Source organism: Leptonotus elevatus, chromosome 7 (assembly GCF_054856555.1).
Source record: "Leptonotus elevatus isolate MCC_2025b chromosome 7, RoL_Lele_1.0, whole genome shotgun sequence".
NCBI classification, from domain to species: domain Eukaryota; kingdom Metazoa; phylum Chordata; class Actinopteri; order Syngnathiformes; family Syngnathidae; genus Leptonotus; species Leptonotus elevatus.
Genome location: NC_141245.1, coordinates 23295402 through 23319604, shown reverse-complemented (window position 1 = coordinate 23319604; position 24203 = coordinate 23295402). Strand labels below are relative to the sequence as shown.

Below are 24203 nucleotides of genomic sequence, written 5' to 3'. Positions count from 1 at the left end.
ACCTGCCGAGTAACCGCGGCCCCCGCTTTAGGAGCCGCGGGGCCCGAGGGAGGCTCGGGTTACAAGCGTCCAACCCGCGCCGCATTAGCGGAGCTGGGCGAAATAACAGCTTGCCATCTGGAAGCTATGCGGCAGCCGTCCTCGCCTTCAATCACGCTGACCTCAATTAAGTTTCATTTGTTGAGTAGTTTTATTCACTCCTTGGCTTTGGCTTCTGCCTCGTGTGGAAATTCTCCTAGATTGCATGTCTTCTTCTACAGTGGTTTTCAAACATGGTTGTCCAAGCTGTGGGTCTGGAAAATAATAATAATAATATGAAGCATTCAGGAAATGCACCAAAAAAAAAAACCATAAACAAATTAGTCTTCCCTACTTTTCTGTCAAGGTAGTTATGTTTAATCGGTGTAAAGATTATGAGATTGTCCTTGGAAAAATGTCCAAGAAACTCTGTTCTACTATAGCCCCCCCCATTAGTCCACCTTATGAGGGGTTTCGGGAGAGAACACCTTGAGTGCGCCAGGACAAAGCTGGCCTTTGTGCCCGAGAGAACCTACTTGGTATGCCAGGGGTTAAGAGTGGAGGTTTTTTGGCGACGGGGACTCGGGGCGGGGGTAGACGCGGTCTTTCTTGACCCCACTTAAACGGGAGACAATGAGCGCACTTGAGCAGAGTCCTCGCCGGCCTCCGATCTTGACGAGCGCTCGCTTTTCTTCGTTTTACGGCGGCGGGAAAGAAAGGAAAAACCTCACATGAGCTCATCGTTGGGCTATGAGAGCTTATTGGAGAATGCAACGCAAGATTTTAATAAGCAAACCGCAAGATGGCGTCATGTAGATTAATGCAGCGGAACATCAACGACTGAAGGATTCATTTCAACATTCTTCACAAGAAAAAAAAAGTTCAATGATGTAGATCACTTTCATGACATTTTTTATAGCCCAGCTCGATATCAATACTTTGTCTTCTTTTTAGGAAAGTGCAACATCAATAATTTGTTTTCTTTCCAGAGAAGTGCAATACATTTTCCGTCTTCTATTTAGGAATGGGAAACACAAATGATTTGTCCTTTTTGGGGAAATGCCAAACATCCAAAGCTTGTCTTCTTTTTAGGAAAATCAATTGTTTGACTTTCTTTTTGTTAGGAAAGTGTAACTGTCTTTTTTTTTTGAGAAAGTGCAACATATATATTTTTTCTTTTCCTGTTTTTTTAACAGTTAAAGTCTGTAAACATGTAAAAGCAACAAAATGACATATGAAGGCGTAATGCAAAGCTTGACGTTGAATCTTCTCTTTTTAGGAAAGTGCAACAGTATTACTGTCTTATGTATAATGGCATACATTGCAAATGTATTGAGAATTTTGGGATTAATGACATTTGCTGTTTACCTTTATAACCGTCCTTTGCTATCTATCTATCTATCTGTCTATCTATCTATCTATCTATCTAGCAAGCTATCAAGCTAGCTAGCAAGCTAGCTAGCTAACTAGCACGCTAGCTTTCTGTCTATCTGTCCTTGCTATCCTTGCTATCTAGAGTCCTGTAAAAATGACATGAAATCACTCTGGTATTATATTTCAGTTTGCTGCCTCACACTTATTCATCATTAGCGCTTAGCATGGCTTCTCTCCTACTTCCACTTGCACGGTGTTGCATGTTGAGTAATGTCCTCGACCTCCTTTCGCGATCATGATACTGTATGTGATTGCAAAAATGCCAAAGGAAAATCAAAACACATGTAGCATGAGGTGTCTGGTGAGCTCTTTTGTAATCCATTTCAGAGGCTCTGCCCGAAACCATAGTATTAGAAATAGTGCTCAGTATGACACAGTACAGCTGTGCACCGCGACAAACTGCAACCACAATAAAAAAAAAAATGTTATGATGTCTTCCTGACAGAAGTTGTAAATGTTTACTTCCTCAGCCAAACTTTTATAAGAGTGAGAGTTTTACGTTATTGTGGTTTGAGATTATTCATGGTGTTCGCAGAGGTTGCGGTCGGTTCATCATGATACACTTAAAATATGTTCGGGTCGAAAATGGAAAGACGGCGCTTGGAATAATGCCACCGTCCTAATGCCAAGCAGATAAAACAAAGAGGATTATGGGTAATGTAGTCTGTGCCCGTTTTAGCTAGGGGGATGAAGCAGATGATTTTTTTTTTTAACTCTCAAAAGCTTTGCAGCTTATGTGCGCTGTTTTGTTTATGAAGGATGCTTGTGATTTTTTTTCCACATACAGCGCTGATGATAATTTACTTTTTATGTACATTTTGCCATGAGCCAGAGACACTAAATTTTAGTGTCACACTTCTGTTTTTGTCATTGTCAGGCCGAATAAATCAGTTTTGAAGCCTTTCACATACTTACAAAAAAATCTCACTTTTTTTTTAAAGCCTGTAAAACCAGTTTTGTATGGTTGGATGAAATTTGGTAGGACTGGTGATGATGCTAGTGGTTGTTGGTACTCTAGATGATCATTTTGTTTGGAAGTAGCCATTTTAGGGTCATTCTGGCTTTTTCCTTCAAAAAGGAGCTACTTCAAATTAGTACCACGATTACTAGTCAGTGCTTAGTTGCAAAGAAATAGATTTTCAATATTGTGTGTGGGCAGAGCATGCTAGCAAAATTGATAACTCACCAGAAAACATGAAACTCGAATCCACAACATCAGATCTTCTTTCACTTAGCATAACATTTGGTAGGCTTGTAATTTGTGCGTAGACCCACTAAAAAGTCTCCAGAAGCAATGGCAGAAAATACACACGAAAGTTGCAGCAAATGGTGATTAACTAATTTGCTCCAAAAAAATGTATTTGAAATGTTGTCACAGTCCCCAAAACGTATTTATACCTTTTATTTTTATTTTTTATGTTATACAGAAGGCTTTGATGCAGCTTCTGACCTGATAGGTCACTTAAAGCAATGGTAGTTATTACAAAAAACTACCAGCAGGTGGCAGCAGAGTATAAGAGATCAACCAGGGCCATGTTGCAACAAACTATTTTTCCCAGTGTTTTCAACAGATTTCTAATTAATGATGAAACTTAGCTATATTCTATTGTTAATTGCTGCAAAATGGAAACGAATAAAATTAAAAAAAGTTCCTGATGAAAGGAAAAAAAACCTTTCTTTTGGTAGGTGTTTTTATAGCAATGGAACACAGTTTTTTGTGGGCCTTGCAAAATCCATCAAAATCCAGTAAAACAGCTGGGAGTGAAAATGGTTGCTTCAGTGAATGAGTTCAAAATAAACCACTCTAACATTTTTAGTCCGATGGCTACCAGATTTGAAGCCTGTATACTTGACAGGTGGATGACACCATGATGGCGAGGAATTATAATTTTCATCTTTATGTGTGGGCGGCAAATGGTGGTGAAGTTGGATAAATAGGAAACTTGAAATAACGCCCGTTTGTGATGATGATCTCACCCTTTATCGCCGTCGACACTTTTCTTTTTCATGTTATATAGAAAAACAGGTGATAAAAGTGTGCTTCGGGTATTTGTACAGAAATCCCTCACATCAAAATGACGAGCGCAGAAAAGAAAACTGCTGCTATTGTTCGCCTCAGCCACAAAACCACAAACAAAACACTTTTCAATCGATAGAATAAGTTCACTTCTCATTTTCTCGTGTTTCCTTGTGAAGAATTGGGAGGTCCACTTGTCTGTAGATTTGGCAAAGAATGGCTGTTTGTAAGGGGGCTTGCGGTGCTGTTCGGTGGGGGGGGGGGGGGGGGTCTGGATGTGTGCGTGTGTGACATGCCACCATTGTGTTGGCCATGAGGCATTCTTCTGTTCGCGGCTCCATGAGTGCTTTGTGTCCGTATAAAATAATTGCTGTGTTTTCCCACTGCCCATTGAGGTGGCGTGAGGGTTTGGCTGTCAGGAAAAACAGCAGTGGGTTAAAAACGCAGACTTTCCTCGTGAGTATTTTGGCCTTTGTTCCGCATCAGTCGGAAAGAAGTCTGGAAAAACAAACTTTTGAGAGGAGAAAAGCAGGCTGAAAGACCAGCTTGTTTTAATATTGTGCGATGTTTTCAAGGGATTTCCGAAATAAGTCAAATAAGTTCTCGTGAACTCCTGGTCGGCATGTCTGCCTCTGTTTTGAGATTCCGCTCATATTCTAAAAACATGTTTCTACGAGTCAGTTAAAGACTCAAAATTGTGTTTATTGTGGGAATGCTGAAGCAATATCAACTTTTCCCCATTCACTTTCAATGGGACTGATCATCATTGCCAGGTGTCTGATACGACCGCCAATATATCCATAGCGGAGAACCTGGGTTCAAACCCCGCTTGGACCACATTTTAGTGCATCCGTTAGTTCGATACCAACTGACTATCATATCAGAAAATGGATTATCAATTGGCTGACAACCAATTCGGGATGTAGCGAAGTCAACTGGGATTGGTTCCAGATGACCAGCAATCCTTAATCAGGGCAAGCAGCATAGCAAATCTGCAGATGGACTTTCTTCTGCTATCCCGTTTCCGCTTGGCCAAAATGCCCAACCAGTTTGCCTCGCTTAGATGTGTGCAGGACAAACATTTTACGAGGCTCTTTCCCACCTGTAGTTATAGCTTGGTCAAATTTCATCTTTTACTGTGCAAACAGAAGGACAACCAGGAAGGAAATGAAGCAAGTTTACAAAAGTGATTGCAGTTCATGGAGGTCATCGGCGAAGCGAGGAAAACCTGCTCAGCAATTGCAAATCATTCATGTGTCTCGTATACCCCGCCTGAATACGAAAGCGATCCAATAATTTCACTCTGAGAAAAAAAAGAAGGCATTTTTGGGCATATCCTGCAGATTGATCAACATCGACGTTCGCTTTTGTCGGACCCGATTTTCACTCAAAACAACCACGAGTGCATTTTTGCAGAGAATGAAATTGCACGTCAGCCTGTTGTGTCTTTGTAGCAAAACAGCAATCATTGCTTTTATTTGCGTCCATTCAGTAGATGCATTAAGCGGCGTGCCGGTGCGTTGATGCCTTAATACGTAAAAAATAAATAATTGTTTTTTTATCATTAGTGGTGTCACTATTGGATGATGCAAGTAGAGAGACGCTAAGAAGAAACTGGCATGTTTTGTTTCTGTGGGGGGTCAGTTTTTGTATTGACTGTTCTTGTTGTTTTTGTCTGTGGTTGGTGTTTTTTGTCTTGTCGTTGTCTAACCACGTCCACCTGTGTGTTTTCCCTTCTCCAAGTGTGTCTCATTAATTTTGGTGTATTTAGTCTGTTGATTGTCCATTCGGTGTAGTTGCATTGCCTGTTATGTGCGGAAGTTCATGCATCAAGTCTTCGTCACTGCCAAGTCGTCTTCATCACGGCTCAGTAACCATTGTCACCGCCAAGTAGCCATTTTCACGGCCAAATAGCCTTCGCCATAGCCAAGTCGTCCTCGTCACTGCCAAGCCATAGCCCAAGCCAAGTCATAGCCACTCCACAGCAAGTCAAGTCAAGGCAAATCAGGTCCAGTCACGTCCTATCCAGTCATGGCGACTTGTCTCGTCACGTTCTGTCCAGTCACGGCGACCCGTCTAGTCACGTCCTGTCCAGCCATGGCGACCCGTTTGGTCACGTCCTGTCCAGCCATGGCGACTAGCTCAGTCACGTCCTGCCAAGTCATGGCGACCAGCCCGGTCACGTCCTGTATAGTCATGGCGACAAGTCCAGATTGCGTCCTGTCCAGTCATGGTGACCAGTCCATGTCGCGTCTTGTCCAGTCATGGTGACCTGTCCAGTCGCGTCCTGTCCAGTTATGGTGACCAGTCCAGGTCGCGCCCTGTCCAGGCATGGCGACCAGTCCGGTTGCGTCCTGTCCAGTCATGGTGACCCGTCCGGTCACGTCCTGTCCAGTCATGGCGACCAGCCCAGCCCAGTCACGTCCCATTAACTCATGGTGACCAGTCCAGTCACTTCTCATCGAATCAAGGTTGTCTGCTCACGCTTTCCCTATGGTTCTTTGAAGCACCACGCATTGCACTTGATTCCTGTTTCGCCGTCTTATTCTCTTGCATTTGGGTCCCCCGTCCACTCACGTCCTACATGACAGAAACTTTTAAAGCTCCCGAGGTGGTAAAAGTAGTCACACTCTGTACCTAAGTACAGCTACAGAATTATTTGTACTTGGTTATTTCCCACCATTGGGTGATGCAGGTATGCCACGAGAGTCTTTGAAAGAACACCTGTGGGTGAGCAAGCGACAGAGAAGGAAAGAGGCAGGCTGATCAAATTGATCAAGTTGTGATGGCCGCCTGCTGACTGTTATATGGTTTTATTTATGGAAGTATCCTTTTCTGTCCTGGCCCGGGTCGTGATTAGATCAGCGATACCGATTGTGGCCTTGAGCCGCGGCGATCGATCCTCATTTAGTCACGGGATTCAATTTATCCATCACAAGGTGCAGCATTCCTCACCTTGGATAAACGAAAGGTGTGTTTTCCTACGCCGACAGCGTGCATCTCTGCCAGCAGTGCGTTTCATAGCACGGAGGGATAAGGGGGACACAAAAGCGCCTTTTTAATGCTGCCTCAGTGCCGTCTAATGCTTAGGTGTGGGAGAGCGGATGGCGCCGGCCGCCATCAGACATTCCGTGTCATTATCGTGCCTCAGGAAAATTCTCCATTCCTACTCTGTGGAGGGACGGAGTGAATGCTAGCGCTTTATTAAAAGAGAGTTTTTATGTTCCCCTCCAGTTCCCAGGTGTCCTAACAAAAGGTGACATTCTTGGGTCAAAATCCACAAAAGATAAAGATTTCTTACACATTTGTCACACTCTGGTTTAAAGCACTCGGTTTTGGGGGAGCGGTTCTGTTGCACGCAAGCTTAGGTGCATCGCTATTAGGCACGTAACGATATCCAAACAACACAATGCAATAAATATCACGAGATGAACCTTACGATACGATAACTATCACGATATTGTGGGGAGGTTGGCGATATTAAAAACACACAAAAAAAAAACGATACTGTGTAAAAACTCACGATACTGCAAAAAAATAAATGTAATTGAATCAAAAATATTCGCTCATTGGCACAAAATATTGTGGTCTATGTAATTCACAATATTGTGTTCAACTCAAGCGGGCAAAAATGTTTTTTGTTTTTTTTGACAGATGCTGAAAAATATTTGCTGGTATGACTGATTTATATGAGTGATAACCGCCGCAGTGGCCAAAACATTCCAAATTCAAATTCAACTGCACTAATAAGTAGGGCTGTAACAATAACCACAATATTGTGATAATAAAATTGCCACAATATCGTCATTGTCTTTCTATGATATTTAAAGCACCACCGCCAAGCACAGCATTATAAACTACATAGACTATAATACTTTATGCTGTTGAGCCAATAGTAACATATGCTGTGCATTGTTAACAAAGTAATTCAAGATGGCGGAGGGTGGCGACCATATTGCATAGTGGCATGGATATAGCAGAAAACTCAGAGGTTGATACATTTATAGTGTTATGGAATACAGCCTCACCTTTTTAACAGATGTGCTGCTTTTAATATCGCGACATGACGCCGACGATATTGTGGCAATTTTAATATCACGATATCACAATGTTGCCATTATCGTTACTTCCCTAATCACTATAACATACAGTACTGCCTTGCAACAATGACTACTTTCCTATTGGTCTAAAATTATATACTGTATATAATGAACTATGATACTGTGCTTGCTAGCTTCAATAAAAATTTCTCGGGTTATCAAACCGGTCTGAATCTTCTGAGGTTCAGAGTTTGAATCTGGGCCTTCCTGTGTGGAGTTTGCTTTTTGTTGTTGTTGACAGAATCACATAAAAAAAAAACACATGCGTTGGGAGTTTGAAGGTCAGTAGGTCTCCCTCATCTCTCTTCCGAAGTCACCTGGGATAGGCTCCTGCATGCCCATGACCCTAATCAGGATGTATTTGATAAAAAAACTAACAAACAGATGGGCGGATTTTATTGCAGCTTCATAATGTTTTTTTCTGTTTTAATACACTGGGATATAATTGGCACATTTTTAGCAGTAAGTTGTTGGATCACCACCACTTTCACCAGTTGTTTGGCTTTTTTTAAATGACACCATTACCATGCGGAGAGGACCCCCCCCCCCCCCCCCAATGTTAATACCGAGCAGCTGCTGCTTTTATTGTCTCTAACAACACAGTTCGATAGTTGCTGTGTGTCACAGTCTCCGGCCCGCTGTTTTCTGATTCATTTTGGGGGGAGGGATCCATCTTAGCGTCGTTACGAGCGGAGCAAATTGGCCCAATTTTGTGCAAGTGATGGATAGATAATTGCGCATCTTCCCGCTGTTCGCCAGTTTGATCACGCCAGGAATATGATTGTGTAGTTCATAAATAATTCTGCTTATTGTGGTCAGTGTTTGTACTCGCCAGTGCTGCTTTTCTTTTTCTTTTTTTAAAGATGATAAGGCTTTTTGAATGGCATTGTTAAAGAGGTTTTAATGCAATAATAGCTTTATTATTTGCGGTGCCGTACAACTTCGCTTCCAAAACTGAAAGAAGTTTCTGATGTTTTGGTTACCGAGCGACATTAAAAGGCAAAAACTATTGAAGTCATTTTTTATACAGAGGTGGAAAAAGTCTATAATTAATGCGTTGACTTCATTTTTTTCCGTGACCAATTAATACGTTTAATACTTTGTGCTGAGGAAGTAGGTAACGACCAATCATGGCTCAGTTTATTGACCAAACCCAGAAAACAGGTGAGCCATGATTGGTCGTTACCTACTTCCTCAGCACAGGTGATGTCATCTTCAGTCGACAGTGGATTTTTTTTTTTTTAAACTTATTAATTGTACATGAAAAAGAATAAAGATATCAAATTAATTCTGGACAAAATATTTACTTTTCAATGCTGAAAATTAGTCCATGAGTCAAGTTTCCCTTTAAGTACTTGCAAAAAAGGCCAAGGTTATAGTTATATTATAGTTAACTAAAACTAAAATTGAAAAAAAAATTATTAACACAATAAAATGAAAAAGGAAATGGTTAAAAAAGAAAACTACCTGAAACAATTTACACTTATAAAACTGTAGTAAGTAAAACTATAATTACAGTGAACATGTACTAAAAAATGTTGCCCTAATATCATTTGCTTTTTTAATCTTGCACTTGAAAAATACTCCACATAAAAAAAAAAAAACTAAAACTGATAAAAAACTAAACTTAAACAAAGCATTTTCAAAATAATTTAATTTTTTTTTCTAAAAAACGAATTAAAATGAACTACAACTAAATACAATCCAAAACTATTATAATCCTACTAAGTCTCTAAAATATACTTAAGTAAAACAAAAAGAAAAAAAATATCACAATTTTAATCATTTGTCACAACGGCCACTTAACGTTGGCTCAAGTGTTTTTATGCTATCATAGCAACGTGTTTGTACAGTCGTCAAGGCCTCAGTCTTATCAGTCAATCAAGATCTCAACCATGGTTGACTTCTCTCTCTGTTGACATCTTTTTTTCATTTGTGTCATCATCATCCACAGAGGTTGAACAAAGTAACAAGCCTATTTTGACTGACAAAGGTGTAGAAAGTAGCGGATATTTACATGAAGATGTCAACAAAAACATAAAATGCCATCAGCCTGATTCTCTTTTTGTTCATGTTTGACCAGCTAGCTTATTTTTCGAGTCGCACACCTTGCATGTTGCCATCCTATTCGATCCAAAAACGCCACCCTTGAATCCAAATGTGACCATCTTCGGAGTTTGCTTTATGAGGCGGCCTCTGTGCTTCGTGTTTCCGCATACGAGTGGCCTGTCAAGTTTGCTTGCACGACACAAAAACTATTGATTAAAAAGTTTCTTTCAACAATACATCAAATTGAACACGATCTTGAAACGGCAGAACAAGAAAGTCTTGTCAGTTGATCCGGACTCATTCGAGTCTCATCAAATGTAAATAAATTTTTTACCTAATGAGTCCTTTTGTCGACTTAAGTCTGACTCAAGTCATGTGACTCCAGTCCCCCCCCTCGGCTCGAAGTGCGAGTGATTAGCGGTGAGGTCCAGCTGCAGTCAGTCTTAGACGTCTTCTGTTTGTGTTGAGGCCTTTTTACGCATTCAGTTGAATGCACACCGGGCGCTGGAGGGGTTAGCTTTTGATCCTGGAAGGAGTCCCGGGTAAACCCCCCACCCCCAACCCCCCCACCCTCAGCCTTGCATGGCCGAGGCTGAATTCCGATTTGTTTGGCAAGCCATTCAGCGGAACTAGCCGCACGCACGCACGCACGCACGCACACACACTCGCTCAGAGGCCTCTCCGGCCAAAGTCTCTATTGAAAACACACCTTTCTGTGGAGCCAGGGAGGCTTTTCAATGGAGGCCCTCCATGTGAAAGACTTCCAGATGAGAGGTAAGTAAGCGCCTGTGTGCAGCTTTCTCCGCTTTCAATGAACCCGGTCAGACAATGTCGTTGATATCGGCCCCGACAGCCTACTGCGTTGCACTGCGGGAGCGGCCATGTTGATCGAGTCCAAATGCTTCTTAGCGACACAAAGCCTGACAAAGTACAAGTTTGAATTCCCTGCAGAACTTTTGTGCGAGAATGCTGCGAGAAATGTTGTTGTCGAGCTAAAATGACTCTGACGGCGAATGTCATGCTGTGGAAATAGGAAAGTAGTACAGGAATTGGTGTCAAGGAAGTGTGATGATCATGAAGAACATCTCAAGCGAGGGACAAAACTACTTAACTCATTCACTGCCATTGTCAAAAATTCATTTGAACTATTTCTATTAGTTTTTATAAAAAATCCACTTTTGTTAACAAGAGTATGAAAACCTAGAATTTTTTTATTGTACAATTAGAACAGATATAAAATATTGTGATTAATCGTGATTTAACTAGTGAAGTCATGCGATTAATTACAACTTTAAAATATGTATTGCCTCTTGCCCCTAATTTTTAATAATCTTTTTTTTTATTTTTTATGAATTTATGGCAGTGAATGAGTTAACTTAAGCCTGGGCTGTTAAGTGTACATGTGCACATCTGGACAATTTCCACACTTTTTACAGGGGAAGTCAACTTTAAAGATTTCTCGACAATAACATGTTACAAGTAGATGTGACCTCACTCGTCTGAACATGACATTCTGATTAATATTACATTTGCGGAATAAGAATTATAAAGCAAAATCCAGCCGTTTTTATCTATCTCTGGGGGCGGCCATTTTGCCACTTGCTGTCAACTAAAGATGGCATCAATGTTGCTCAGGTAACAACCAATCACAGCTCAGCTTCAGAAAACAGGTGAGCTGTGATTGGTCGTTGCCTGAGCCTTGAGCAAATTTTCAAGAAATGCGAAAATAAAACTGAATGGAAACGCTAGAAATTCGAAAAAAGAGCCCAACATTCACACGAATTTTGGCTATGGAAACAGGATTTGCGAATAAACGCTGACAAGAACGGATACATGAAGGCACGTTTTGACCGGATATTACTTCACACGTACGTTTGTAGTCACAAAGCAACGGCAAATGATAAAATAAGGTTTGTTTGGGGGGACGACGAAACAGAAATCTTTTTGGAATTAATTAAAGCAGCAAATGTTAATTTTAGACGGAAAACAGCAAAAAAATAAATACCAGCTACGGTTTATCAAGAATTACAAAAGCAAACTCATACAACGTCATCAGACGGCGCAGTCACTTCCTGTTCTTCTTCTTTTAAGTTACTGGTGGATCACATCTCTATGGTGTATACCGCCACCTACAGGGGCGGAGTCCCCTCTCAATATTTGCAAAAGAAGAACAGATGGAAATAGACATAAGTTGCATGTCCGTTTTGCGTATTTTCAATAAATTCGCTTAAAAAATTCGAAGCAATTGGAAGGCAACCCTACTTGTGATGTCATCTTCACTGGCAAAATGGTCGCTCCTTGAGATGGATAAAAACATCTGGATTTTGCTGCTTAACTCATATTCCACAAATGTAATATTAATCAGAATACCATAATTAGACCAAAAATGTGGGGGTTGACTTCCCCTTTTCCTGGTTTGTGTCTCATGTAAAGGACAGCACGCGGTTAATTATGGCAGGCAAAAGAAGGTGAGGTTTATACGCCACTGCGCTGAATAGCAACTCTCAGCACACTCGCTAATTACGTGATGGATAGCATGGAGTCATTTGCATTTATATTGCACCCAAGTCCCCCCCTGTGCGCCTCCCACTCCCTTTAGACGGCGTTTTTAAGTGACTCCTGACACCGGAGCAACGGTCGCAAATGACGAGCCGGGCACAAAACAAGCAAGCGGTGTTTTCACTGGGCCTGGTGGTCCCTGCGGTGCGCACGGCGGGGGGGCTGACGTCTGGATTGACTTGACAGATTAGCGCGAGGCTAACACCGCAGGAGTGACATGCTGGCTGGGGGCTGTTTTGGGGAAAGTGCGCTTTTTTTAACATATCAGCTGTTTTAGGTCAAGTTTGTTTGAACAAAAGTTACGTTGAAACTACACAGTAGAATGCAGACCTCTGCCAAGGAAGTCAATTAAGAGTAATTGGGATTACCATGGTTACGTTTTTTATGATTCATATTTGCTATATCATAAGCAGTGATATATATACAACATGGCAACAGGTTGCAAAAAGGTGGAGAATAAGTGGGATTTTCTGGAAACTTTTATGAGGAGTTTGTTTTTGTAATGTGGTTCTTCCCCCACTACATCACGGTTTACCAATCGCGGTCCCGTTCTACCGCACATTTTTCTGGACATATTTTGTTAAAATGTCAAATAATTCATAAATTTCAGTGGGATTGCAGCATGTAGACGAGTATTCTAAGTCTTAAACCTGTGGTTCCGCGTGCAACAAATACTAGTGGTCGCCAAGTACCACCCTACAAACCAACATTAAAATACAGAAAGTCAATAGTAAAAGTTTGATTCCGAAAGAAGTAGTGTCATATATTTATATTGCTCAAATATACCCTTGCAAACCAGTATCAACTCGTACTCATGTTCAATCAGTAAATTAATTCTCTCTAAAAAATAAAATAAAATAAATAAATCAACACTGATTTATTATAGTTAACAAAATTTTACTACTTTGGTTAGGTTGCATCATCTTCTCAAACTGTATTATAAAGGTAAATCAATCAATCAATTAATCAATCAATAAATAAACAATGAGATGAGTAGACTGTATTAGGTGAAAATTAATCTCGTCACTAATTTATCTTTTAGGCTGATGGGCTTCCTTCAACATCAAAGCATTAGGGGTGTGCCCAAAAATCGATTCTCATAAGAATCGCGATTCTCATTAAGTACCATTCAGAATCGATTTTAAATCTCCCAAAATCGATTTTATTTAAATAATTTTATACTGTCTTGCCTTTGTCTGTGTGTGCCTTTATTTGGAGCGCTGTTCATGTTGTACTTGGTTTGGCCACTGAGGGGCAGTGTGGTTCCACGCGGTCTAATACACTGTTAAGTTGTAGCCACATTAGAGAGTAGAAGGAAAAAGTCACCATCAAGTTATTCCAATAAAAGTTTGTTTGTTTTTTCAGCGTGGCGCCGTTCTTTTGAGTGATAAAAGTCCCGCGAGTAGCGCGCTAATTAGCATTAGCGAGTCAGACTGGAGTAGATCATTACAATTCCTTGCACATCTATAGATTGAAGCAAAAGTCATTGTCAATCAAATTACTTTGAATAAAAAAATCATTCTTAATCGAAAACCGATTTCCGAATCGAATCGCAGGCCCAAGAATTGGAATTGAATCGAATCGTGAGACATTTAAAGATTCCCACCCCTACAAAGCATACAAGGCCAGCTATCATTTGTTTAATTAAAAAAAATATATATATTTTTTATAAAATACTGAAAAAAATGCATTCTTTCAATCTTGAGGCGACAAAATGCGGCAATGCTCCCGAAGAATCAAGAGGTGAAATTATAAGAAACTTCGTGTACAGTTGGAGTGAGCTACTTGTAACGTTTGAATTTGGTGAATCATTTGTGAGAACAAAAATGTGACCGGGCGATTATCATCGATTTCAGGGGAAAATAAGAAACTGACCATATATGGACAGGTTTCCGCCTAGCAGCGATGATGTCATCATTGGGGCAGTTACTGTCATGAAGTCAACTGCGGTTCAACAAGTACACTAACCTGCAATTTTGGACTAAAAACACACAATTTGATCCTGTTAATTATTCAGAATTCTCATCCATTTCTATTCATCTTCATGGAATGTTTCCAATGTTCAAAATCCCCAGAAATGTGCAACCCCATTTTAGTGTTAAAGCATTTTCTCAATTCCTATTGGTATTCTTAATGTGCACTTTCCTAATGTATGGGTATATATAATACGTCCATTATATATTGCATACATAATATATTGCCGAGTCCCAGTAGGCCAACCTTGCTTACATGTGCTAACTGCGTCTCTGAAGATGTGCTTTGTGGATCATTTAATGAGCCAGTGCGCGCGTGCGTGCGTGTGTACGCGTACGCTTCTACACACACAATGAGACGATCTACCGTGATCTAATGACTTCAATGGGCGCCACGCATTGTTCACTTGAGATGTTTTAACGTTATTTGCCTCGGACCAATACACGTCACCTTTTGCCAAATGCGGACAATGCTATTGAAAAATGCAGAGTTGGCAAGTTGTATTAAAAAAAAATTGGCAAAACAGACCATCCATCATTTCTTTTGTCCCCGGTAATCAATTTGGAATCATTGCATAGATAATGCAGTCGCGGGAGAACTTTGTGAAATGAAAGCGCACGGTCGCTATCTTCATCTGGAAGCTCGCCGGCACGTCGTTTGTCAGAGCTGGTTGTAAATAACTCGTCTTTGTGAGTGTATCCTCATTAACCTTCCTCGTCGCTTGTTTCTCAGCCGCCTCGCTCCTGTGATGATGATAACGCTTTAAAAATGGAGCCGCTATCTCTTCCGGACGCGCCTGGCCAAGGCGCTGTCGTCAAATCAAAGCGTTTGCTTATTATCATATGATGGCGGCGTGTGATGATGCTCAGCGGCGGGATTAAGTCAATGAGTCAGAAAGTACGTTTCAAGTCTTAACCTTCACGGATGTAGCAAGTCCCAAGTTAGTTTGGCAAATTGAAGCAAGTTGAGTCAGCTACTTAGTACTCAGGTTCTGTACTTGCGCTAGCTAGCTGCTGGCTAGCTACGAGCTAGCTTCTATCACATGCCCAGTCACATATTTGTTTTGAATTATTCCAATACTTGTTCATCTACTTAGTTAAACTGCCTTAAACTGACTTCATGTTTCATCGGTTAGCTAAATTGTGATCGAACAAACCGTAGCTTGCCTGTCTTGTGGCTTTTATCGTGTCAGATGAAGTTAGATTTCCTATTTGTTATCTTAATCCTTGAAACCAAATTAAATCATCTCCAATACTGCCTCCTTGTTACTTTCTTTTTGAGCTACTCTGCCAATTAGCATACCCTGTGGGTAGAACTCTTCTTTCAGCAATGAAGGCAAATGGCACACGGTTTTTGAAAATATTCTGAATGCATTTTTACAACCACTGCATCGTATTTCTTTTATGGATCTCTATTTTTATTTCTTTATCGCTATGAAAAAAAATTATGAAATTCAACAAATATTGAAAAAATATATTTTATTTCATTTATTTCCTTTAATCTATTTATTTTGTGGCTGCTTCAACCTTTAGATTAATACTTAACAATGACAAAATCTTTTTTTCTATTTTGACTTTTTGGTTGGTGTATTAGAAAATCAATTAGTAAACGTAAAATGATTAAAACAATAATTATTACCCAACCTAGAACTATGTAATAACTACAAATCAGCACAAATTTGATAAGTTATTTGTCTATTAACTCATTTTCTCTCAAAAACGTATAAACACGTTCTATTTTAAATATTGCCATGGTCCAAAAAACGTATTTCTATGTTTTTTATGTTTTTTTTTTATGCCAGAGCATACAGAAGGCTTTGATGCAACCTCTGACCGGAAGAGGACGCTTAAAGCAACGGTATTTCTTACAAAAAACGGCCAGCAGGTGGCAGCAGAGTATAAGAGATCAACAAGGGCCATGTTGCAAAAATGCTCTTTTCTCCACTGTTTTCAACAGATTTGTGAATAATGATGACATTTAGCTTTATTCTGATGCTAATTTCTGCAAAACGGAAACGGATACAAATATACATTTTTTCCTGATGAAAGAAGAGACTCTAATCTTTCTTTTTGGTAGGTTCCATGTTTTTATAGAAATAGAACACAATGTATTGTGGGCCTTGCAAAATCAGTCAAAATCCAGTAAAACCAACGAAGGGGGTTGCTTCTGTGAAAATGAATGTGAGTGAATTAGTTAAAAGCGCTGGGAATTTTTAGAATTCTCGTGTCATCCTTGGCATGTGATTTCACACCAAAAATGCTAACACCCGTGGCAGAATGTGTTGTTGTGAGGAAGTTACACCCGCGCTGATGCAAACATAACCTCCTTGGTGGAGGTCAATGCATTTTCGGGTTGGTACGCTAGTGACTGTTTGGGGAAAACAAAGCAGGAAACAATGGCCCCTTTTGGACCCTACTTGCCTCTGCTTGGGGGCGAAACATGTGCTTGAAAACCGCCATTGTTGCCTTGTGTTTGTACCTATCGACAGCTGAAAGGACGGCGGTGATTAATGACTCGGGGCCGCTGTGCGAGGACCTCGGCCACACGGGGGTGCGCGGAAACGCCACCCACTCGCCAGCTGTAAGGGCTCTTCATCTGGCCTGGGGAGACCTGGGTTCGCTTGCTAATTTTGTTGTTTGATGCTATGCTAATGCGAGGGAGGGAGAGGCATTCTAAAGTTTCAAGAATGTACCACAAAGTACTTTGTTTTTTGTTCCTTAAAGAGTGTTGGCCTCCTCTTCGCGAGTCAGCTGGCATTTCGGCGTTCACTTGATGGGAAACATTTTAAACTTATTATGTCTGTGTATTTGTTGACTAATTAAAAGCATCTGCGTGGGAGGCAAGAAATGCAGCACTTCTGCATGTGACAGTTGGGGTTTTATGTTTCACATGCGATCATCTCTGCTGGCTTGAACCGTCGTCCTCCATTTGTCTGACTCTCATTTCTCAACCGCCAATGATTTTTACATGTGCTTAAGAGAAGACACATAAAAAAACAACTGCACTATAAACGTCAAGATGCACGTTGTGATTTGATGTGTTTATTTGGCAGGCAACTTCTTAATTCATGGAAATTTAGCAGAACAGCCTTGCGAAATGTGATCAGATATTAATGACATTAGACTTGGTGATGCAGCATGTGGTTCATTATTGAAGGTCTTTTTTTGTGGTTTGGAAATGGAGGACCAAAATAGCCAAAATTACAAATAAATAAATGACTAAATAAATAAATGAATAAAAGTGAAACTAAAAACTGATATAAAGAAATTAATTCAAAAATTAAATGCAAAAAATATAAAAATAATAACATATATATCCCAAAAAAAAAAAAAAAAAAAGAAAATTAAAAAACGAGATTTAAAAAACGAGATTTAAAAAATGAGAATAAATATCAAAATAAATAAAATTAAATATCAATCAATAAAAAAAACACTCTGCTCTCACTTTTATTTATTTCATGCTGTAGACGCTCCGCCAGGTCACCATGTTATAAAAATGAGGGGGCGGTCCTCAGCGTCTCTTTTATTTTTGTATTTATTTTTACTTTTATTTATTTATTTAGGGATATAATTTTTGTTTTTATTTCCATTTATATTTATTTTTTTTCAATTTAATTTAGAATTATATTTTTCATATCTGTTTTTATTTTCACTTTTATTCATTCATTCGTTCACTTATTTATTTATTACGTTTGTCACCGCCTGACAAATCAATGCTTGGAACGAAAGTGGCACACAAGCTGGCATATTATTTCGATGTCCTTGTGTACTGCATTCCATGTGTTTTTTTCACACGTCTTGTTCCAAGTGGCATATAAACAATTGTATGTTTGTCATCACAAGATGGCACCAAACTTACTAAGTGTCGCATGTTTTTGTTCTTTTAACAGAACCTCTGAGACCAAACCGTACTTGTTGACTCGCGTTTGTTGACAATAACCGAGCGGGGAGGCGCCAGCGCCATGGAAGTGAAGGAACGCCGACCGTACCGCTCGCTGACCTCGGCCCGGCAGGAGCCCCCCGAGCGGCGCTACACCAGCTCGTCGGCCGACAGCGAGGACGGCAAAGCCCACCCGAGGTCGTACAGCTCCACCGAGACCCTCAAGGCCTTCGACCACGACGCCCGCATGGCGTATGGCAACCGCGTCAAGGAGCTGGTGCACCACGAGGTGGACGAGTTTGGCCGGCAAGGTGAGATTTGAACTACTAGCTTAGCATGAGCTTAAGTCCGATTCAGAGTCAATTCGTGGTCTGAAACAAAGTGGAGTGATGCACTGAATTGATGCATTATACGGAACAATTTTCATTTATTTATGTGATGGGAAATTTGCTGAATGTTCTGAACTCCTGTTTCCATGCCAGTGTTGTTATGAGGACAAATGGCCCTTTATTCCATGCAAGCGACCACATTTGTATCATTTACAGTCTGCTCAGGAGCTTGCCTATGGAATCGTGTGGAATTTTTCAAGCCCGCAGTCAATTTTACTACATGCAGGTCGTTAAAAATGGAGGAGGACATGTTCTCGAGAGGCTTTGATTAGTCGCCTAGCAACAAGCTAAATGCTACATGTGCAGTCATAAGATCACAAACGTGCATGACTAAAAGATATGTGCGCCTACTGCATGGCTCAAGGTCAAAACACAGCCGCCATTGCTGACTACATTATGCTAAATGGCGCGCCCGGTGTCATATTTAATCAGCCGCACGTGTTCCCGCCTGGCCGCAGGTGCCGACTTCTCCCTGCGAGACCTCGGCTTCGGCGATGCACTCCCGTCCGCCCACCACGTGGCGACCTACCGGGGCGAGCTGGGCATGCCGCACCGCGAATACTCAGTCAGCGTGGGCTCGGACGCCGACACGGAGACGGACGGCGTCGTGTCCCCGGAGCACGCCGTTCGGCTATGGAGTCGCGGCGGTAACCCTAAGTCGGGCCGGAGCTCCTGCCTCTCCAGTAGGGCCAACTCCAATTTGACGCTGACAGACACGGAACATGAAAACACGGAGAATGGTGAGTGGAATTTTCATGATGAATGTCCAACTGCCACACGGGCTACCAGCAGAGGTGGCAAATCCAGATCCAGAAAGTAAAAACCCTGCCACAGTTTGGCTTTAGCCCCTGATGCTAGCTAGCTAGCTCCCTAAAAGTTAAAAAAGAACCATGGGAGCTTGCTAAAAGCTAAACAAGAACCATGGGAGCTAGCTAGCTAAAAGGTAAACAAGAACCATGGGAGCTAGCTAGGGAACTAGCTAAAACGTAAACAAGAACCATGGGAGCTAGCTAGGGAGCTAGCTAGAAGGTAAATAAGAATCATGGGAGCTAGCTAGGGAGCTAGCTAGCTAGCACCTGGGGTTAAAGTCAAACTGTGGCAGGGTTTTTACTTTCTGAACCAGGATTTGCCACCTCTGGCTACCAGGTTGCAAAAGCTTAGGTGATCTCCAATTGCTTCAGCCTCATTTGTCATTTGAATTAGATAAAGAAATATAGAAAACATGGTAAATGGCTTGAATGATGATTTTAACCTTCTCCTCTACTGCCATAGTTTGAATGTATATAGTCTGAAGATGTTACATCCGGCAAATTGCTTCAGACGGCCGTACTTTACATTTCAGCTGCTAAATTGATTCAGAAATAGACGTGGTGGAAATTCAGATATAGTTCACATGAGGGTCATTGAAGAACTGGCTAATTAGTTGATTTTTCTGTTGCTCAGAGTAATGGCATGGCTGTGCTCTCTTGACTGTGAAATGGACAGTGCGCTGTAGCTCTGGCATTAGCTCGCAGGCTAACAATTATGTTTTGTACTTTAAAGAGTATTTTTAAACATATTTGGGAGAAAACGCTGTCCACAAACCCGATGATGGCGGTTTAGTGGGTCTTACATGAAACCTTTTTGGGATGAGGCATGTTGTGGTAGCCCTGCCAGAACCCTGGCCCTGTATATTCATTCATGATATATTATGATACGTTTCAATGATGATTTCATCTTTTACAGAAGAGGGTTAGGGTTAGTGAAGAGGGGGAAAACAGGGGTTGGCAGGATTCTCACTTTATTTTCTGAATTCTGACTTTGAAGTGAGAGTTCCGACTTTAATCTTAAAATTCTGAGGTCAGAATTCTCACTTTAAAGTCAGAATTATTCTTCACATTACGGAAGGGAATTAGGGCCAGTGAAGAATAATTCTGACTTTAAAGTCAGAATTCTCACTTTAAAGTCAGAATTATTAAAGTCAGAATTATTCTTCACTGGCCCTAATTCCCTTCCGTAATCTTTAGTGTCTTTGTTCTATGTATTATTTTTTAAGAAAATATTAGTTCTGTACAGTTCCAGTTTTTCGCATGTTGTGTTTTATTTGTTAGTTTTTCTTTGCAGTGTAAAATTGAACCAAATAGTTTACATTTGACATTTTCTGGGCTTTATACCTTGCTCAAGTCATTCCTTATGTAACCTGACACGCAAACAAATTTGCCCAGCGTGGTAAAAAGATCAATGACGAGTGATCAATTAAAGCAGATACAACTCAAAATAATATTAAATGGTAAAGAAGCACGACAGAATTTGAACTTTGGGTGGCCTTTAGAAGTTTCTACTCCACCCTCAGGCAGTTTTTCGATATCCGGTGTAAAACTGTTTACATTTATTTGTGCTCGTCCGTGAGTCGTTCTCCTTTTTGGTTAATGATAATAAGTGTAACTCATGTCTGTTGCGTAAATTTCAATTTGTTTTCAGCCATTGCATAAAATCCTGCTTCACAAAGATGTGAAGATGCTGGACATGGATGCAAAATATTGAGCGCTTGTCTTATTTGTGAGCCTGTCACTTTCCTTATTGATTAGCTGGGAGCAATCACGTTGTTCTGCTGTCTTGCACTCAGTTTGGCTTCCATCTCACGTCACCAGACGTGTTGAATCTCAGCATGAATCACGCTTACCTACAAAAATGCTCATTTTCATGTTAGCTTGTGAAGAGTCTCGCGGTTCCAATTCTTAATGCCCCTAAACCCCGAATATGATCTGGCAGATTTGCATTGCCGTTCCCGGGATACCTCGGCGGCGGCGGCGCCGGAGAACTCCGCTCACGTAGCGCCCGGCGGCGAGATTCTAATTACCCCGACGCAGCCTTGCGAAGAACCTCGCAAATAGTTTCACATTTATATCTCGCTGATGTATTTTCTAAGCCACCGAAATGTCCACTGGAGGGAGAATCCGTTCGAGTGGGTGACTCGGGTTGGGGGAAAGCGTGTGGGCCTCCACATTGTGCCTCCGTCGTACATAATTAAAGAGATGCTCCTGGCACGGCGGCACCTCGGGCTTGCAGCATCATGCACGCGGCGTCCCCGAGAACCACATCATGATTCTAAGCAGCCTTTTTATTCCACTCGCTCGGGCAGAAAGAGCACTTGCATTTAATTCAGCTAAGCCTGATAACATACAATTCATACATGGCAAGTTAATTAAAATCCATCAAGTAGGCCTGCTTCTTGTGTGTGCTTCAATATCTTTAAACCAACAAATCATTTACTGGGCTTTTTAATGCATTCGAGCCGGCGGGCATCCATCCCCCCGCCAAGTGCCCCTCATCCCCGATCCCCCTTTTTCACATGTGTCTCGCTTGACCCTCCGCTTAATGCATGCAAATAAGCAAGCGCTGTTTGCAAGCGTCATTCTTACACGCTGCCTTAGAACTGGGAACGACACGGAACATACAGGAGATATCGACCTTCCTACTAGGGCTGGGTTTAAAAAAAATCCAATTTTGATATCTTGTTCCGATAAATTCCGAAGAAAATAGAATTTTATAAGGCCCGATTTTTCTTGAAATTACTGTTCACGTGAATTGAAAAGTCTTTTCTTACTGTACATTTATGAAAGACCTGATTCATTGCACTTTTCAGAATCGTTTTAATTTATATTTACAATTATTGAGTTAGAATTATGAAAATATTTTCATATCATCCTTGCTGATGTCAATTTTTGTGTAACACTAAAGTGATAATAACACAAGTTAAAATTTACTTTGGAATTTAATATATGTGGAATTTTATCATGTCCTTGACATTTAAGAAGATTTGATATTCCATAATTAATCGGATTAAAGTGAATCGAATCGGGAAAAAATCCAAATCAAATCGATTGAGGAAGTTACAGTCGATACCCGGCCCTTCTTCCTACCTACCTAGTTGTCATGCTGTCTGTCTTAAGCACACACAAAAAACCAACAAACACCCCCAAAAAAGCCAATTGACTTGCAAATGTAAGGTATCTGGAAAAAGGAGGCAAATCTTTGTGCGTCAGGCTGTATTGCATGTGCATAAGAGCCTGAATGATGTGTTTGCATGTGCGTGTGTGTGTGTTTCCCATCATGCCTCTTTTCCCAAGAGAGCCCCGCGAGGACACTTGGAGCAGCCAGCGCCTGCTGAGTCACAGCGAGGCCCCGCGGAGGCAGAACATCAAGGCCGGCCGTCTTACTGTAACTTAAAAGAGCCGCCGCTGGCTTTGTTAGCCATGACCCACATGCATGCAGTACTCGGCAGCCTGGGCTTGTCGCTAACAACTTTTTGGCCCTTTTACGTCATACGGTACCGACCCGGCAGCTGATGCCATATGGGTCGTATTTGTCATCACAGGTAACTACGGGAGACCCGCGTCCACCTCGATTGTTGTGGTTGGTTAGTCAGAAAGTCGGCTATTAAGTTGGTTAGTGAGGCAGTTAGATGGTCCCTTAGTCATTCAGTTAGTTAGTCAGTCAATCAGTCACATTATTGTTATTTAATCATTGCTATTTATTTAGTTAGTTAGTTAGTCATATTATTGTTAGTTAGTTAATTAGTTAGTCAGTCAGTGAGTAACGTTATTGTTAGTTGGTTAGTTTATTAGTTTGTTACTCATATCAGTCAGATTATTGTTATTAATTCACTGCTATTTAGTTAAGTTAGTTTGTTAGTTAGTTCGTCACATTATTGTTAGTTGGTTAGCTAGTTAATTAGTTAGATACTCATTAAGTCAGCTTATTATGTATTCACTGTTAGTTAGTTAGTCACATTATTGTTGTTTAATCACTGCTATTTAGTTAGTTGGTAAGATGGTTGGTTAGTTAATCAGTCGGTTAGTTGAATAAGTTAGTTGTTTCAGTAGGTAGGTAGGTTGATTAGTGAGTTAGCTATGTTGTAGGTCTGTCAGTCAGTCAGTCACCTAGTCAGTCTGTTAATTTGTTCGTTGATCACTTTGTTTCAAGTTATAAGAAGCAAAAGATCATACATTTGAAGAATGTAACCCATCAGACCCAGCACAGGGAATTGCGATACTAGAACCCAACCGAGTATCACAGTTTGCACCAAATTTGAAAAGCGCATCACCATCACCTTCCAGGCTGGAGTGATTCAGTGTCAGCCGTGTTTACATTTTTCAGTCAAACAAGTCAGGATTGTTTTGGCTTCGGTGAAGGTGTTAATGACAATGCGATGTGACTTCATTGCGCTCTTTACAAAGGCAATTGTTCATGTGTGTGGAGTCTTGCGGGAAATCATCATTATGCCTTTAGGCGTTGTTCCAGGCCACCCCCCCAAAAAAAACTACGCTGGGAGGATCTGCGTTTACGCTGTTCCACAGCCTCTCGGCTACACTTTTATCTCTTTCAACACTATTTTTCCTCACATAAATTACCCAAACAAGTTAAGTTCTTGGTAAATGTTTGTTCATCTAGAAAGTTCATCTTGGCCCGCAATTTTCTTGCAATGGACCGCCTGACTTCATAGAACCAGTATTGTATCAAAGACAAAAACTAAACTAAGCCACAGTGATGTCGGATACAGATGAGCATTGCTGGCATATAAACACACTGTAAAGTTAAAAGCGAGCAGTCACTAGCGCAGCCGTCGCCAAAGTAACACAAAGCAATACTTCCACAGGCACACCACACGGTGGGGCGGCGGGTTGCAGGATGCAGTAGGTCATGTTAGTCAGTTAGTTTAATTATTTCAATCTTAAGTGATTTGGTTATATGGTCAGTCTGTTAGTTTAGCATTACTTGGTTTTAGCCAGTGAGAGAGTTAGT

General features: G+C 41.0%; 1 protein-coding gene across 10 annotated transcripts in view; it reads left to right on the top strand.

The window, feature by feature from the left end:
- tenm4 (teneurin transmembrane protein 4) overlaps positions 1-24203 on the top strand; it is a 293878-nt gene that overhangs the window by 110884 nt on the left and 158791 nt on the right. For all 10 annotated transcript variants that reach the window (XM_086079950.1, XM_086079959.1, XM_086079960.1 and 7 more), the window contains 2 exons: positions 18041-18341; positions 18878-19159. In XM_086079950.1, coding sequence (XP_085936076.1) covers positions 18113-18341; positions 18878-19159 — 511 coding nt within the window. In that variant the 5' untranslated portion in view covers positions 18041-18112. The remainder of the gene's footprint in view (positions 1-18040; positions 18342-18877; positions 19160-24203) is intronic.